Source organism: Carassius auratus, linkage group LG48F (genome assembly GCF_003368295.1).
Source record: "Carassius auratus strain Wakin linkage group LG48F, ASM336829v1, whole genome shotgun sequence".
Lineage (NCBI taxonomy): Eukaryota > Metazoa > Chordata > Actinopteri > Cypriniformes > Cyprinidae > Carassius > Carassius auratus.
The window spans coordinates 81,791-99,041 of NC_039300.1; the positions used below are offsets into that span (position 1 = coordinate 81,791).

A 17,251-nucleotide genomic window follows, 5' to 3' on the forward strand; every position below is an offset into this window, starting at 1 on the left:
TAAGGTGGCGTGTCTGGCGTGTCATCAAATGACCAGCAGGATGGCATGGAAGTGTTTAAATCCACGTACTTTGCTTTGTGCTTTTGTTTAGTCTGTACTGATCACTACCATTAAAAGGCAGCAGGTGCATGAATACACTTTTGTTTACTCCATGTAGTTCTGAGAGCTGAGGTGTACATTTTGATTTTCTCAAATACATCTAGGTATGTGCACAAAGGTCTCTCTCACACACACACACTCTCACTCTCTCTCTCTCTCTCTCTCTCTCTCTCTCTCACACACACACACACAAACACACACACACACACACACACAATATAATATGCTAACAATCAAGAATCTCTCACACACACAACCACTATAATTTGCTGTTATACTCCATATAACTCCATATATAAGCATTTTTGCACAGGCCTATTTAAGGGTTAATGGTGCCACCTAGTGATCAACTGTTAAAATAACAAATTTGACATCTTTCCAACAGGGAAAAGCACCAACAATCAACCAGGCATGATTATATGGTGTCATGGCTTTGATATAAAAAAAACAAAAACAGCCACTAACAATACATGAGGGAGAAAAAATTTAAATCTAATGCTGCACAAACTAATAATGCATGAAAGCCAGTCTTGTTACTAATCTTAGACATGCCCAAAACTGTGATTAGAAAAAAAATCCAGTCACAATTACTTTTTACATTGAAAATAAGTCATTTTGTTAGTTTTTCCCCCCAAATCAGTGAAATCATTTATGAACTTGTCAATTAAAAAGTTAAAATCTTGGATTTTTTAATAACATTTAGTAGTTTTGATCAGGACTTAGCTTGATTTAATAGATTTAAAATTGGTTAAAATTGTAATTTAATTTTAAATTTTAATAACCTAAAAAAGGTTAATTGAGTGGATGTTTTCTTCCCGAACATAAAGAAAGTGTAGTGAATTTGAACAATGCACAAGGGTTAAACTGATAAGAACAGATTTTTCTTTCTTTCAAAAAAGTTTTATTGTCACCATTTTCATTTTTATTTTTTCACACACATTTTTCACACACATGAGATGCCACTTTATGGGCTTAGCGGAGATCCCCATTCCTCCGGCATGCTGGCCCACTGTTCACATGGCCAGAGTGGTGAGGGTGAATCTACGGGCGGCCAGGTTCAGTGTCTGCCGGGAACCTATCTGTGTGAAACCGGTCCCCCCTTCTGAATATCGTCGTCCGGTACCCCTGCAGCATTGATGTTACCTTTAGCTCACATGCATGGAGGGTTACAGTAATGCGCTTCCCCACCAGCAGGTTTCTGGTTGCCCAGATGGCATCCTTGAGAACGTTGAGGGTGAGCCAAAGCAAGGTGAATTCCTGTGCCATCAAGTCCTTCAAGCCCCAGCCCACTGCGAGCTGGTACCCGTACTAGGCCCCACCCGCTGGTAGGCACGGGAAATACAGGGGGCCGGTCTTGGCCGAGAGGTCCCGCACAGTGCCACACTCCCAGAGCAGGTGGTGGACGGTCTCTGGGGAATTGCAGCCAGACCGAGGGCAGATGGGGTTTTTTTGCCTCTGGAGTGCATAACCACCCTGACCCGGAGGATCTCATTAGCCACCATCCATGATAAATCCTTGTGCCTGTTCTGGAGAGCGGGGTGAGCAGCGTTCCTCCAAACTTGTTTGGCCTCACCTAGGGTGGGGCAAAAACAGAACAAACAAGTAACATTAAAGGTAAAATAACAGATTTTGTCTTAGTCCCCAAAACCTTTTTCCTAACTTTCACTAGCAAGTCAGTCCAGTTTTCCTGTCCTCCACCGACTTTATCAAATTTAACACCTAAAATCTTAAAATCGTTGTATTTAAAAACCAAATCAAGTCCTCCTGTGTCCATGTCCCCCCACGGCCTAAAGAGCTGGGTCTCAGACTTGTTTCTATTGAGTTTGGCACCCGAAGCCCGACCGTACCAGTCAGTCAAGTCCAGTGCTCTTCGTATGGATAAAACATCTGTGGCTAAAAGAGTTACGTCGTCCATATATAAAACACAGGTCGCCGTCAGTCCACCCGTCCCAGGAACGTCCAGTCCTTTGATCCATTTGTCCCTTCTCAAGATCTGTGCCAGTGGCTCGATGCAAACCACATACAGAAGAGGAGATAAAGGACATCCCTGACGGACACCACTGTGTATGTTCACAGCTTTGGAAAGATGCCCATTTATTAGAATTTTGCTGACTATTCCCTTGTACAGCAGTCCCACCCAGGCTATAAACCTCTTTGGAAGCCCCATTTTCTCCAGAACCTGGAAGAGGTACTGGTGCGAGACTCGATCAAATGCTTTTTCAAAATCTAAATTTAGGACTACTAGCCGAATATTTCTGTCTCTCGCGTAACAGATGGCGTCTCTAATCAGCACTAGGTTGTCTGTTATCTTTCTTCCGGGCACAGCACAAGCTTGATCCAGGTGAATCACGTCCTCTAAAACAGTCGACATGCGTGTCACTAAAATCTTACTAAAAAGTTTACAATCAAAATTTTAAAGCTTGATTGGTCGCCAGTTTTTCAAGTCAGTCTTGTCTCCTTTCTTATGTAATAATGAAACTATCCCTACTCTAAAACTGTCAGGAAGTCTGTCAAGAGTCTCAAATTCTTTAAAAACTGTCAACAGTTTGTGTGCTAAAATGTCCCAGAAAGTCAGATAAAATTCAAGGGTAAGTCCGTCAATGCCAGGGGACTTCCCTTTTTTAAAATCTTGTAAAGCCTTTTGAATTTCCAAATTTGTAAAATCCTGGGATAAAAGCACATCTGGGCTCTTAACCTTTTTATTTAAAAAGGTAAAATTGTCCTCTAAAACCCCATTGTGAACCTCTTTTGCACTATAAGTTATTATAAAAGTTTTCAGTTTCATTTAAAATCTCTTCTGTGCTGCTTACTTCCCTCCCGGTAAAAGTCTTTAAAGTAGAGATTGATCCATCCTGTGTTTGTAATTTTTTATTTAATTTTTTCTCCCTCATCTCCCTCATCCCTCATCATTTCCTTACATCTTAAAATTACACCTCTACTCTGAACTTCTGATAAAACTGACATTTCTTTCTTTACTTCTTTAATCTCTTCTGTAAAATCCAATCCACTGTTTAAAAGGTTTAAATATCTCTGCAGTCTTTTCTGCAGCCATGTGTCTTCTTTGCTTGGTCTTTGTCCTTTTCCCCACCTTCCTAAAAATCTGTCTTGTCTGGTCCTTAACCACTGTGCACGTGTATCATAAAAGTCTTGGAGGGTCTGCCATTGGCTGAACTGCTCCCTATACTCTCTAACCACTTCTTCATCCTCTAATAGGGAACAGTTCAGCTTCCACAGCCCTCCTCCTACCGTCACACCCATGGAAAGTGTAAGGTTGCAAGACAGCATCATGTGATCAGAAAAAAAGAGAGGGGTTAATGTTTGCATCGGTTGGGGGGCAGTCCCTTGTAAAAACATATTCAATTCAACAGGCTTTGGCGCTATCACCACTGAACCAGGTGAAGCCCTCCTCTCTTTGATGCAGTTGTTTAAAACAGTCAACTAACTTAAAATAAATTTTGCAATAAAACCAATGTTTTATCAACATTAAAATCATCTGTCACCCTCTTTCTATCTTTTTTGGATAAAACTAAATTAAAATCCCCTGCTACCACTAGGGGCACCCTACCTAACATGTGGGGCTGCAGATCCTCTAAAAGTTCAAGGCCCGTATTCATAAAGAATCTTAATGCAAAAAGTAGCTCCTAGTGACAATATTCTAAGAAAATTCTTAGAAATGTGGGCGTTTACTCTTAAAATTAAAGAAAAAATCCTAGTAAAGAAAAAAGTAATTCAGAAAGCATCTTAACCCTTAACACTAGAAGTCCCAGAAAGCATCCATTTGGCTTTTCTACCTATAAAACCCGCAGGACAGTCGATGGGCTGGAAGGCTTTAGGCTAATATCCTTAATCAGCTGTGAACAGTTGCTTTTGTTATGTAAACAATGTGGGGCCATGCTGACCCACTTCAAGGAAACTTGTGTTTGACTTTGCCATCTTAGGGAGAAATCAACACACGTTTTTTTTTCCTTTGTTGCTGAGATTTATTGATAAAAATAGTATAAAATAAAGGAACCAACCATTTGTACACAAACCATTTGTGTCCGAAGCAATTGTTCTTTTCTTGCCTTCTTCGCACACATATGAGAGTTAGCCAACTCTCTTGCAAGCTCCACCAGGAAGTCCACCCGTCTTTCCTGTCTTCCGGTGCATGCTTGATACCAGACATGGGGACTTGTGACTTAGTGACTTGGACTCGAGTCAACTCGAGTCGCTATTTTTATGACTCGGGACTTGACTTGAATGACTTGAGTGTTAATCACACCATGTTTTCAGTTTAAATATAAAATATATAAATTATTTGTAAAAATAAAGGTGATTTCTCAGCTGGAGCGCAGGCTGAGAATAGCGTCGTGACTGGATCCGGACACTATCATCAGTCATGTCCTCTCCACCTTACGCACACCACGCCCACTTAGATCAGATATCACATCAACATGTCAGCCTGAGGGTTACCGGTGGTCATCGCTTTTGTCTTCAATAATTCGCGCCTAAAAACACGTAGAAAACGCTGGGTGCGCCGCTTTCTCCTTCTTTCCAAAGCGCTCGGGCAGTTGCGCCCCTGAGGCGTCTGCCGTTGCTAAGCAACCATGACGCGCTCTCTCCGTGACGTGCACTCTCCATGGAGATGCGGAAATTTCAGCAAAGGATAAATGGATTTGCAGCTCTAAAAATCGCTTGCAGTAGCTCTGCTACTAAATTTATTTCAAAATGGCAATCCATATACAGCTATGATCAGCTGTTCCTTCATCTTGGCTGAGCTTTCAGCGTTGTTACGGGAAAGGATGAAGCTGATGGGTTAGTTCTTGTCACATGACCCGCGGTGCGCTTGCGGCATTCTGAAAAGTTGATATGTTTTTAACTCGATGCGGTACGGACGCGCCTGGAAAAAACGAGCGCGTCGCATCGCGTCCGCGTCGCACCGCGTCCGCGTCGCGACCGCGTTGCTTCCATTATGAGCTAGTGATGGGAAGTTCGGATCATTTTACCGACTCAGACTTTTGAGTCTCATTCAGCAAAATGAACTAATCTTTTTTCGAGTCATTTCGTTCATTTCGTTCATTTTAGCAAAATGTTATTAAAATATTAAGTGCTACCTCCCCAACACATCTAGTACTTACGCAAACGTTGATCACACTACAAACAATACAAAACTAAAATGCTATGAGATAAAGAAAAAATACTCATTCTTTACCTGGGTCTTCAGTCTGTGATTAGCTCACCTCACCTCTTATCTGACAAGAAGTTTTCGGGTTTAAGTCATTCCTTAATCACGTGACAGCCCCATACGCAAAACTAACGCGGTCTTGAGCCGGAAAGAGAATTGATTAGTTCATCTCATGAGTCTTTCGGGTCGAGTTTGACTCGTTCCTTAATCACGTGACAGCCCCATACGCAAAACTAACGCAGTCTTGAGCCGGAAAGAGAATTGATTAGTTCATCTCATGAGTCTTTCGGGTCGAGTTTGACTCGTTCCTTAATAACGTGACAGCCCCATGCTCTATTTCTGACATTTCTGTCACTGTGTTTTTGTTACTATTTGTTGAGGATCTGTGGTTTGTTATTATTTTATAAATAAATAAAACCCTGTTATAAATACAATTTTGATTAATTTGTCTTCTTGACTGTCTATCGGTAAATAAACACTAGGCTATATAATAATATAATAATCCAAGCTTACAATAAAAAGTATTTTTTAGGCAGTAGTAGGCAGACTTGACATATTGGTGTAATATATGTATAAGAAGATTGCTCAAAAAAGGACATAATGACATACATTAAAAGCAAATACCATTTTGAATTTGAATTATTAAATGTTAAAGACATTAAGATTATGATAACTTCAGCTTTAACAGTTTTAACCCAGCTCAGAGTGAGGAGTTTCAGATCCTGGTGCACTGCCAGTGCAGGGGCCATGTTTTGGGAAGACTTTGACGAGAGGGTAGCAAGCTTGAGGCCTTCTGCTACCTCTTCTAAGACCTCAGATGCTATGATGGCCAACCTTGCAGAGCCACTCTTACCCCGCACATCAGACCCTCTGGCCTGGTGGAGGAGATGTTCACCAGTATACACAAGCCTTTCTGAAGTCACAAAGACAAGACTTTGCATTGTGGCCACATCCGTGCCATCTGAATTTTTTTTTCTAAAACTGGGCAGATTATCTCAGATAGAAGAACTCACAGACTCAGCCCATCCAAGGTCAGGGAGCTTGTTTTTTTTTTTAATAATGTAAACATGCCTTAAAGCAAGTCCTAAAAATATAGCCACAAATATAGATTTAAATTAACTTCAAATATAGTTTAAATTAACTTCAAATATAGTTATTTATTTTAAAGCTTATTTATTTTTATTTATTTAGAAAAAGACTAGCTTGTTGTGCAATATTTTTGTTGTTGTGATTTTAAAAGGTAATTTGTTATTGTTATAAGGCTCCGTAGCTTTAGTATCTCTTAATTTTCATTTATTTTTTATTCAAATGGTTTAAAATTATTTTGGGAATAACTTGTTGTGCAATATTTAGTTTTTCTTTTTTTTATATTGTACTTTTAAAGTTCATTTGTTAAGGTTATTAGACCCTGTGGCTTTATTATCTTTAAAATTTAATTACATTTTTAATTATTTACATTTTTATTATTTTAATTTATTTTGGAATAGTTGTCCTCTTTGTTACAAAGCTTTTCTGTAATAAACAATAAACAACTATTCAAAAGTATGTACAGTGTTTTTAATGTTTATAAAGTGTCATATGTTACAAAAGTATGGTTTACACAGACAATCTGAATTAATAACTGCACAACTAAACAAAAACAAACAAACAGACAGAAAAAAAGATCAACATTTTAAGCATAACCAACTCTTTATTTCCATATTCAGTGTTATGGAAAAGTACCACCATGACAGAAATTAAAAACAACAATTTGAAACCAGAAATGCATCACGTTACTGTAAGAGTAAATAATACTAATAATAAATAAGTAGTACTACGCACCCATTTTGTAAGGAAAGTTTTAAATGAACTAATTACTCTAGCCAATGTTGTCACATCACAGTACAAAAGAACGAAAAACCAGAAGAACCGAAAGATGAACTATTCAATTATCTGCATTCTTTTACTGTCAGTGTCTATGGTTTTAGCGTATGGGTCTGTCACGTGATTAAGGAACGACTCGACCCGAAGACTCATGAGATGAACTAATCAATTCTCTTTCCGGCTCATATTGCATTGGGTTTAACGTATTGGGCTGTCACGTGATTGAGGAACGAGTCAAAAACCCGATAGACTCGAACTATGAACTAATCAATTCTCTTTCCGGCTCATATTGCATTGGGTTTAACGTATTGGGCTGTCACGTGATTGAGGAACGAGTCAAAAACCCGATAGACCCGAACTATGAACTAATTAATTCTCTTTCCGGCTCATGCTGCATTGGGTTTAACGTATTGGGCTGTCACGTGATCAAGGAACGAGTCAAAAACCCGATAGACCCGAACTATGAACTAATCAATTCTCTTTCCGGCTCAAGACTGCATTGACTGACAGGTGAATTACTACTACTAGAACAGAGCCCATAGAATAATGCGCATGCGCGACTGAACGAATCACTCCCCGAGACGACTCGTTCTTTCCCGAGTCACATTAAAGATTCGTTCAAAATGAACGAATCGTTCAAGAACGACACATCACTATTATGAGCGCGCATACCGGACCTTAAAGATTTTTCTGAAGAACGCTGCTCAGTTTAACTGTTCAGAACAAACAAGGGACTCATGCACAACCATCACAAAACAGAAAGACAGTCGAGGATCATCAGGTAACAGGACACAGTATTAAGAACCAAGGGTTCCCAAACTTTTGAGTGGGGTTATTTTAATAATTTCAGCATTTTTCTTTGTCTTGTGGACTAAATGTTAAAATATTTTATGTACAATATCTTACTCAGGACAGTACTAAATAAAATACCACATGCATTTAGTATGATCTCTCTTATTTTTTGAAAATTATTCGCATTTTCACAGATTCTGCAAGGGGTGCCCAAACTTTCGAGAAATGTAACAAAGTTTAATGTTGTATGTAAACTGTGTTTGAGAGAGAGAGAGGTGTTCAGAGAGGAGTCTGTTGGATGTTTAGCTGTTACTTGTTTTATGGACTCAATGTTGAAAATGTAAAACATTTCAAACACTGTTGGCAGAAGTGAAAAATAAATAATTTTAGGAAGTTACAATTTTGTTTGATTCCATGATGTATTTTACTGAACATGAGTATTTACAATGCAAATCCAACAGTTACTTATATCTTGTCTTTTAACTTTATTAAAATCAGATTCTGCAGGTAAAATTACAATAATAAGGTGACTTGACTTGACTTGCCCAAGAAAAAAATACTTGAGACTTACACATGTGTGACTTGGTCCCATCTCTGCTTGATACAGCACATGTGCATTCAGTGCTGCCATGTCAATCATGTTATAGAACACGGCAACTGTATTATAACTATATTAAATTATTAAAATAAATAAATGAATAAATAAATGGATAAAGGAAATGATGACGATAATAATGATATTGATATATAAAATATAAAATATAACCAAATCAAGTCAACATCTAACACATACCACACATGATTTTAATGCACCAAATGCTGATTTTAATGCACTTCACCTTTCTTTTTAATGGACCACCTTAGTTTAGGCATACATACAAATAGTAACTGTAAAAGAAAGAGAAAAGAAAAAGGAAAAAAAGGGGGAAGGAAGGGAGAAAAAAAAAAGCACACTGACACACAAAAAAAAATAGGAGAGGTGTGGTATGTGGTGGGTGCATGTCGCACGTGTGTGTATTGTTGTTGTTATGATTATTATGATTATTATTATTATTACCACAATAATTATTATTGATATCACTGTCGCCATATGATAAGTGTTATGATAATGGCCATCCTTAGCATTACTATTATTATATATATATATTTTTTTTGTATTACTATTGTTGTTGTTATTATTATTAACATTGTTGTTGTTATTATATTAATATTGATACAACTATTGCAATTGTACTTTCAATACAAAATGTTATCATCATCGCCATATTTAGCATTACTATTATTACTGTTATTATTGTTGCTATTATTATTGATATAAATGTTGTTATTATTATTATTGTTATTAATGATTTTATCAATATCAACATCACTGTCACCACTAAATATAATTATCATTGTTATTATACATGCTATCACTATTTAAATACTATTTAATACTTCTAAATATTACTATTATCATTTGTCGTTGCTGTTTTTTGTTTTTGTGTTCTGTTGTTGTGTTATATGTTTACCTTATGTTTAATAATAATAAAAAAAAAAAAAAGAACACGGCAACTGGCCAGCGCCGTGTCCCTGTGCGGACAGTGTACTCCCGCACCATCTGGTCCATCACATCCACGCCGCACTTTGTGGTGTTGTAAAGGGTGACAGTGTTTGGCTTCCTTTTGGTGGTATTATCAGTCTGAATCATGCTGTGAATGCTGCTAAGAATGTAGACTGTCTTCTTCCGTTTGGGCGCATACGCCGTCAGCATAGCAGCAGTGGTTGAAAACACCTAATAAATAAGATAAATTGTTATTTTCATAGCACTTTTACACATAATGACACACTTGGCGGTGTTGATTCTAAAAATTAGAAACACATAAACAGAACCACAAAAGACCTGCAACATACCTGAGTGGTGAATTCATTGCGATCTGTGTGTCTAGCGGATTGAGGGATTTCCCGGCAAATCTTGTTGACTGTGCCGAGGATGGTGGTTTTCTGGCTAAGAAGTTTATGCGCAAGTGACAGCGATGTGAAGAAATTGTCCATGGTAACATTTCGGCCCTTGTCTAGGAATGGTTCCATCAGCCTCATCACTACATTTTCAGACGGTCTCACTCCACTGGGACGACTAGCGTCCTTGCCAAGATATGGGAGGACATTACAAATGTACTTGGATTTTAGGTCGTAAGCCACCCAAAACTTGATCCCAAACTTGTCAGGTTTAGTTGCAATATACTGCAGGAAATGGCAGCGAGTCTTTGACGGGAAAAGCTGTACATCAACGGTGATATGTAGACCAGGGTTGTAGGACGTGATGCAATTGGTGACAAATGATCCCCACACACTGGAAATTGCAGCAAACTTTTCAGTCTTTGCTCGATCACTCTGGTTGGACCTGTCATCAAAGCGTAGGTGTCGCATGATGTCTTGGAAGCGGTTTCGCGGCATTGTTCCAATGATATGTGGGTTTCCCAGGTTTGCTGACCAGCAGTCACATAGTTATGGAACCTTGGTAAGCCCCCGCAAGATGACAATTGCAATAAATGCCATTAGTTCAGGGAGGGCCATGAACCAATGAACATGCTCCGTTTCCTGTGCATGTTGAATAGTCCATTCTTGAATGATATGAAGCATGTCAAGAGTGATGAAACGCAGGAAGCACTGAAGGCAACTCGAGATACTTTTCCTGGCCTTAGCCGTTAGCTCTCCATCAGCAGCGTACGCTTTGATTGGGGTGAAAGGGAGACACGTCCCCACCTGTTCTTCATGCCACGCTTTGCCTTCTTTCGCCGTCTCTGTCAGGTCAGTCCCCAAACGGGCTCTCTTTTTTTGGTTGAGGAGCAGTCTCCTCATCTGAAACTTAACCTGAAGACAGATCAGACAGCTCTGAGTCTGAATCCGGCTGAAGTTCTATGTCTTCTCCATCTGAGTCACAAGTGTTTACTTCACTCAGGATAATTTCCAAGGCCTGCTGAGTGGTGAGTCTTCTCTGAATTTGCTTTTCTTGGAGAGGAGGTTCGTACACCACAGAATTCTTGAGGGCACTGAAGTAGTAGGCTATGTGCAGTGAGATTTTATCCACCTCAGCACAAAAGGAATTACCTCTCATTTGAGAGCAAGCTGCATGCAATTACATGTTCTAATTCATACCTGTTTACACCTGGGCAAGACCCTACTTGGCAATGTGAGACATGGTCAATCAAGTTCTCTGCTTTTAGCAGCCCTCCCTCCCCCACACATACAAACAAGCCACCAGCAACCATTCACACACACCCCCAACCCCCCCTGCAGATTGCTCAGGTAATGACCATATTTACACATGAATTGATGCTAATGATAGCCAAAATACTAGCCAGTTAGCATCCACTTGGCTAAAGGAGGGTTACAAATCTCTGGGACTTCTAGTGTTAAAAGAGGTCTTAAGGTCAAACTTGTTAGGAGCACAGCCAAGGGCTTTTAAGAGGCTTAAGAGTTTCTTTAGCAGAGGAGAAAATGGCAGAAAGACGAAGAGGCAGAAATAATGTGTTGCAGACAATGGATGACAGTGAGTTAATAAGACGCTATAGATTAGATCGTGCAGGGATCATGTTTGTGACTGATCTTATTAGAGACGTGCTAACATTTCCGACACAGCGCAGAAAAGCCATAGCGCCAGAAATGAAAGTAATCACTACATTACGATATTTTGCAACTGTGAAAATGTGACAATGCAATAGTGATGATTTGGGTCTGTCACAACCTTCTGTAAGCAGAGTGATCACACAAACAATTACAGCACTTTCAGAACATCTTATTGTGTCGTAGTTCATTTTGTTTCCACTTGACATTCCCACCTTTCAAGCTCAAAAACCTGCATTTATGAATATAGTAGGCTTATAGGTGCGCACAAGCAGGGGGAATGAACCGTTAATAGTTTGTGCTATACGCTCCCATGTCTGCTTCTTGTCCCTTGCTGTGACACCCATCCCGAATTATCCTTTAAGAATGGCCTTGTGTTCATCCACTAACTGGGCTAACAGTAAACACTGTTCCTCTGTCCAGTTTGGCTTTCTTGCCCTTCTTGGTTTTGATTCCATGTTTGATACATTAAAACCAACATTCAAACCGCCACTTAAATAGGACAGCAATCACTGTAATTGGAAAGAGTGGAACAATTTTTATCATTCTAAGCCAATCAAATACCTTATAGTAAATTACAAGCATGGTAAATAAAAAAATGATTTATATACACACATATAATGTGTGTGTGTGTGTGTGTGAGAGAGAGAGAGAGAACGGTCAAATAGGAAAAATTATGCATGTAAATTCAAAGTGAGAATTATTATAATACACCCTATACTTAAAATCACTCTTTTTTTTTCCTTCTTGGACAACCAACCAATCACAGTCTTCAAAAGATAGTGTCATACATAGCAACAGGGTCAACCCCGCCTCCTCACTAAGATGAAAGTTTTTGTCTTTTCCTTACTCAGAGTTGCTCTCAGATCGGTCCCAAGTCGCTCTTAAACTAAGACTCCTATGTAAAAGTTTTTAAGCTAAATTAAGAGTTTTCTGAGAGGATTCTTAGAATCTTTATGAATACCGGCCCAAGTCTGTCATTTTTTGTCTGTAAAACCATACACATTTATAATATTAAAATCTTTACTTTAGTTTCACTAAAATTGCCCGCCCGCCCCTCACCACAGTGCTATCCTTCACCGTGATGTTTGAGTTGTTGATTTAAAATGTTGAAGTTGGAGCCACTCCATATTGAGGGCCCCATGATCCACATCTCATCCCATTTCCTGTAGCTACTTAAAAAGTGCAGAGCACACTTTTGCAATAAAAATATATCTGACTTAAAAAAATGTAAATATGATAAAACATTCTTTGCTCTCAGGGTGGGCCTCACACTTCTCACATTGATTGTAGAGACAGTGAGGGCCATGAGCAGTATGGTTAAAATGCAAGCATATAAGAGAACAAACACAAAGATGAAGGACTGCAGAGTTATGTTAAAATCACATCACCTCATGTTGCATTCTCCCTTTCCTCAGAGATGCTGGGATCAGGGGCGCAAGTGCTCGTCGCCTCAAAGTCCACAGAGGAAGACTCTTGCGGTTCATTCAGTTACGATGATCATAGCATAATGTGCAGAAAAAAGACTACATTTGGAGATTCGCCGGGCCAAATACGGTGTAGATCTTCCAAAGAGGAACTATCTAGCCGATACGCTGCCCTCAGCTTTTTCTCCTCTATTGGGAATAGAGGAGATCTCGCAGACCTTTTCTGCACTTGAGCATTTGGGAGGGAACAAACGGTTTCACTCCCACTGTCCACCACACTAATTTCTGACACAGTTTGTAGGGAGGAAGCCGTTTCCTCCTCTTCATCCTCCATTTAGTTTTCATCTGGTTGAGGAGTGGCTTCCTCCCTCTGTGCACAAATCAAACTAGACTCCGCCCCTCTACCCTCTACCTTGACCAATGCCTGAAGCTGGCGGGGTATTTGAATTTCCCGCCGAAACCTCAGGATCTGCCTCCTCTATTTGTTCCTCTGTTTGATCCTTTAGTGGGGCGGCCATTTTGTGACTTTTTAGCTTGTTGGCAAAACTTCTTGGGCATTCTCTGTAGAGATGGTAGTGAAGCACTGTATAATTTCGTTATTTAGGCCTAATTTGCCTAAAACAAAAAACGAATAAAATTAAACCGGCACGATTAAATCTTGTAAACTCTAAAGAATTAATAAAATGTCCTCACGGGTTAAACTCAAGTTCTCGCATTATAATCAACAACATTCACATGATGTAAAAAAAGCTTTAGTAATTGACAACTCAAGTGATTTTAAAGGAACCTTCTTTACTTGCTTTTAAAGTAGGGTAATATCATATGGCCTAAAAAAAAAAATCCCAGTTTTTTTTTATTTTAGAAAAAAAAAAATCTGATTCATGATTTAAACCGGTTTTTAAATCAATATTCAAATGACGAAGAAATTTTACATTTTACATTCATTTAGCAGTCAAATTTATAACTGCAACAAGATGATTTAAAATAACAGTACTGTTATTACCTTAATGCTGGAAAGACCTTTATTTTTTTTTATTCTTTTATATTTTTTTTAATACTAGCCCATCATGCATCTAACCATCGGAGTTAAGAGTTGTTCAGATTAAAACTGCCAGCTTCGCAGTGAGTCAGTGTCATGGATGGAGGACCTGTTAATATATTTTCTAGTTTATATTTCCATCTCGTTATGCCACTGGTTAAGATTTTTTTTTTTTTTCTTTTTTTTTTTTTTTTACTTATTTGTAAATAGAGCAGCGACTCTCTGTGTGTCTACACCAGACATGAACGTTGTCATCTGTGCCTCACAGCGAAAAGTGTGTCTAAACTTGATGACATCACACTATAGTGTCAAATCATCAAATCATCAACATAGCATATACAATAATAATAATAATAATAATAATAACAGGAGAGTTTCAAAGTGGCTTAAGCTATCTGTAAACTTTTTTCCCTATATCACATGCCAAACTAATAACATTGTAAGCATTACATCTTTAATTGCTGCTTTCTGCTGTGAACATTTTGTTTGTGATGAAAATAACAATACATTTTTGTCAGTTATTTTATCTAAACAGATCGATTAACTTCTTCAAGATTTCAAAATGGCGCGAGATCCCTGCCATGCCTTGTGGCTCTTCCACATCGTTTGTTTGTTTGTTGTTTAAATTAATAGTAGCTATTTTGGTACCCAGAGGCTATAATGCCTCCAAAGAAGGTAACGATGGAAGAAACAATAAAAGAAATGAATGAAACACTGAAGAAATTGACGCAAGACATAAGAGATGTTGTAGCAAAGCAAACTGAGATAACGAACCTTTTGGCAGAAATCAGAGAATCGAAGATATGGAACTGTTTACCCAAAAAGAAGATGTAATAATAAGCGGCCCTGATGTTAAATCGAGGATGTACGCTGCCGCGGTGACTAAGAGAGATGACGAGAAAAGCCTAAATTCGAAAGATCAAAAATCCCTCGAAACGCAGGTGATCTCCTTTCTTCAAAGTAGGAACATCCATCTGGACAAGAGTAACATCACAGCTTGTCACATTCTACCAAGAAAGGACCGCAAAACCAAGCCCAGAATCTTGATGCGTTTTGTGAATCGTAAACAAAAAACGGAACTTTTGGTGCAGGGGAAAAAGCTCAAAGGCACGGCGGTGTACATCAATGAACACCTAACATCTAAAAATGCCACTGGGACTTCCTACTGCAGCGACTTTTTATTTTGATTTTGGACTTATTGTGGACTAAATCATTTATTTCTCCATGTGACGGCACTTGTTGGTTAAACACGGCAGTTGTAAAAGCAATATTTGTAGGGTATTATTATTTGTTTATTTGTTTGCTTATAGAAAATGATGACGGAGACTGATTTCTCTGGGCCTACAAGGGGCTACACACTGTTAAGAGCTAAATACATAGACTACAAGTTGTATGATTTTGAATGCAGTATTGATCCAGAAAATCACTGCTTTAATACAATTAATTCCATGTGTGATTACTATACAGAAGAAAAGTTTAAATATACAGTTTGCCTGGACAGTAATTTTTCAGTAATACATTTTAATTGTAGGAGTTTGTATGCAAACTTTACCAAGATCCAGGAATACTTAAGGTCTCTAAAACATAAATTTTCAGCCATAGCACTGTCAGAAACATGGGTTAATGAAGCTCGAGGTGTAGATTTCTGTATGGAAGGTTATGAATTGCATCATTGTAGTAGAAGAGATAAGAGGGGAGGCGGTGTTGCCTTATTTGTGACCACAGATTTGAAATGTAGAATTGTAGAATGTATGACAACAGCCATTAACAATTTATTTGAATGTATTACAGTGGAGATTGAAATGGAAAAGAAGAGGAATGTTGTTGTTACATGCATTTACAGAACACCTGGGTCAAAAATTGAAACATTCAATGAACAGCTAGAAAAAGGTGTTATGTCAGCTGAATGAAAAGAAAGATTATATTCTGTGTGGGGACACAAACATCGATTTGTTGAGTGTGAATAGACAAGTTGCAGCTAGTGATTATTTGGAGATGTTATACAGTAGAGGGTTGTTTCCATTGATCACCGAGCCAACTCAGATAACTACAACATGTTCGACACTGATCGACCATATCTTCATAAATGTTTTAGAAAGTAAAACCAAGAGTGGTTTGGTGATCAATGATATAAGCAACCATTTACCTGTTTTTTTGTGTTTTGGATTGTCAAATATCCAATGAGAAGGAAGCTGGCTGTAGGACTAAATATGTTAGAAAAAGGACAGATGAAGCAATTTTTAGATTTAGAAATGACTTGAGTGAACAAGACTGGAAAGAGGTGTATGTCGGGAAAGTAAATGCAGCATATGACGCTTTTCTAGATAAATATCTTGCATTATATGAAAGGCATCGTCCATATGTGCAATGTAGATATAAGGACAGCTTTAGTAAAAACCCTTGGATTACTAGGGGACTACAGAATGCATGCAAAAAGAAGAATAAACTTTATAAAGATTTGATCAAATTTAGGTCAAAAGAAGCAGAAATGAAGTATAAGCTGTATAAAAATAAATTAACAACAATAATGAGACAAGCGAAAAAAGATTATTTTGGAAGTTTATTAGAAAAAAACAAAACTGATATTAAAGGAATGTTTTATTGGAATATTTTGAATAAGCTGATTGGGAAAAGTACATCAGGTCAGGACAGTACACCACACTATTTCGTAAACGAGGATAACAAGAAAATAGAAAACTCAAATGAAGTAGTAAATTAATTTAATTCCTTTTTTGTAAATGTGGGACCCAAGCTAGCAAAGAATATTGAAAAACATAACTTAGGGCCACAGAATGGAGGGACAAGGGGGAGTAGAGTACTCCAATCAATGTTTCTTGGAAATGTTAGTGAAAATAAAATTTTATCTATAGTAAATGCATTAAAAAACAAGACATCTACAGATACGGATGGGTTAGATATGATCATTGTGAAAAAAAACATTGATTGTATTGTTAAACCTTTAAGTTACATATTTAATCTTTCATTTCAAACAGGGATTTTCCCTAATAGGATGAAGGTAGCAAAGGTGGTCCCACTATACAAAGATGGTGATAAGCATATGTTTACAAATTATAGACCAATTTCGTTATTATCTCAATATTCTAAAGTCCTCGAAAAAATTATTGTGCAAAAATTAGATGAATTTATTGAAAAAAAAAAAACAGTTGTTAAACGAGAATCAGTATGGATTCCGTTCAGGTAGATCTACAGCTTCTGCAACCATGAACATTGTTGAGGACATAGTAAATGCAACTGACAACA

The 17,251-nt window shown here is 38.1% G+C and overlaps 1 protein-coding gene across 1 annotated transcript; it reads right to left on the reverse strand.

Moving 5' to 3' along the window:
* Positions 1–1,011: 1,011 nt before the first annotated feature.
* LOC113068629 (uncharacterized) lies at positions 1,012–11,169 on the reverse strand. Its single transcript, XM_026241403.1, has 3 exons — positions 9,812–11,169; positions 9,430–9,692; positions 1,012–1,672 (listed from the first exon to the last, which is right to left on the reverse strand). The coding sequence occupies exons 1-3, from the start codon at positions 10,352–10,354 to the stop codon at positions 1,669–1,671; spliced, it is 810 nt and encodes a 269-aa protein (XP_026097188.1). The 5' UTR covers positions 10,355–11,169; the 3' UTR covers positions 1,012–1,668.
* Positions 11,170–17,251: the final 6,082 nt, after the last annotated feature.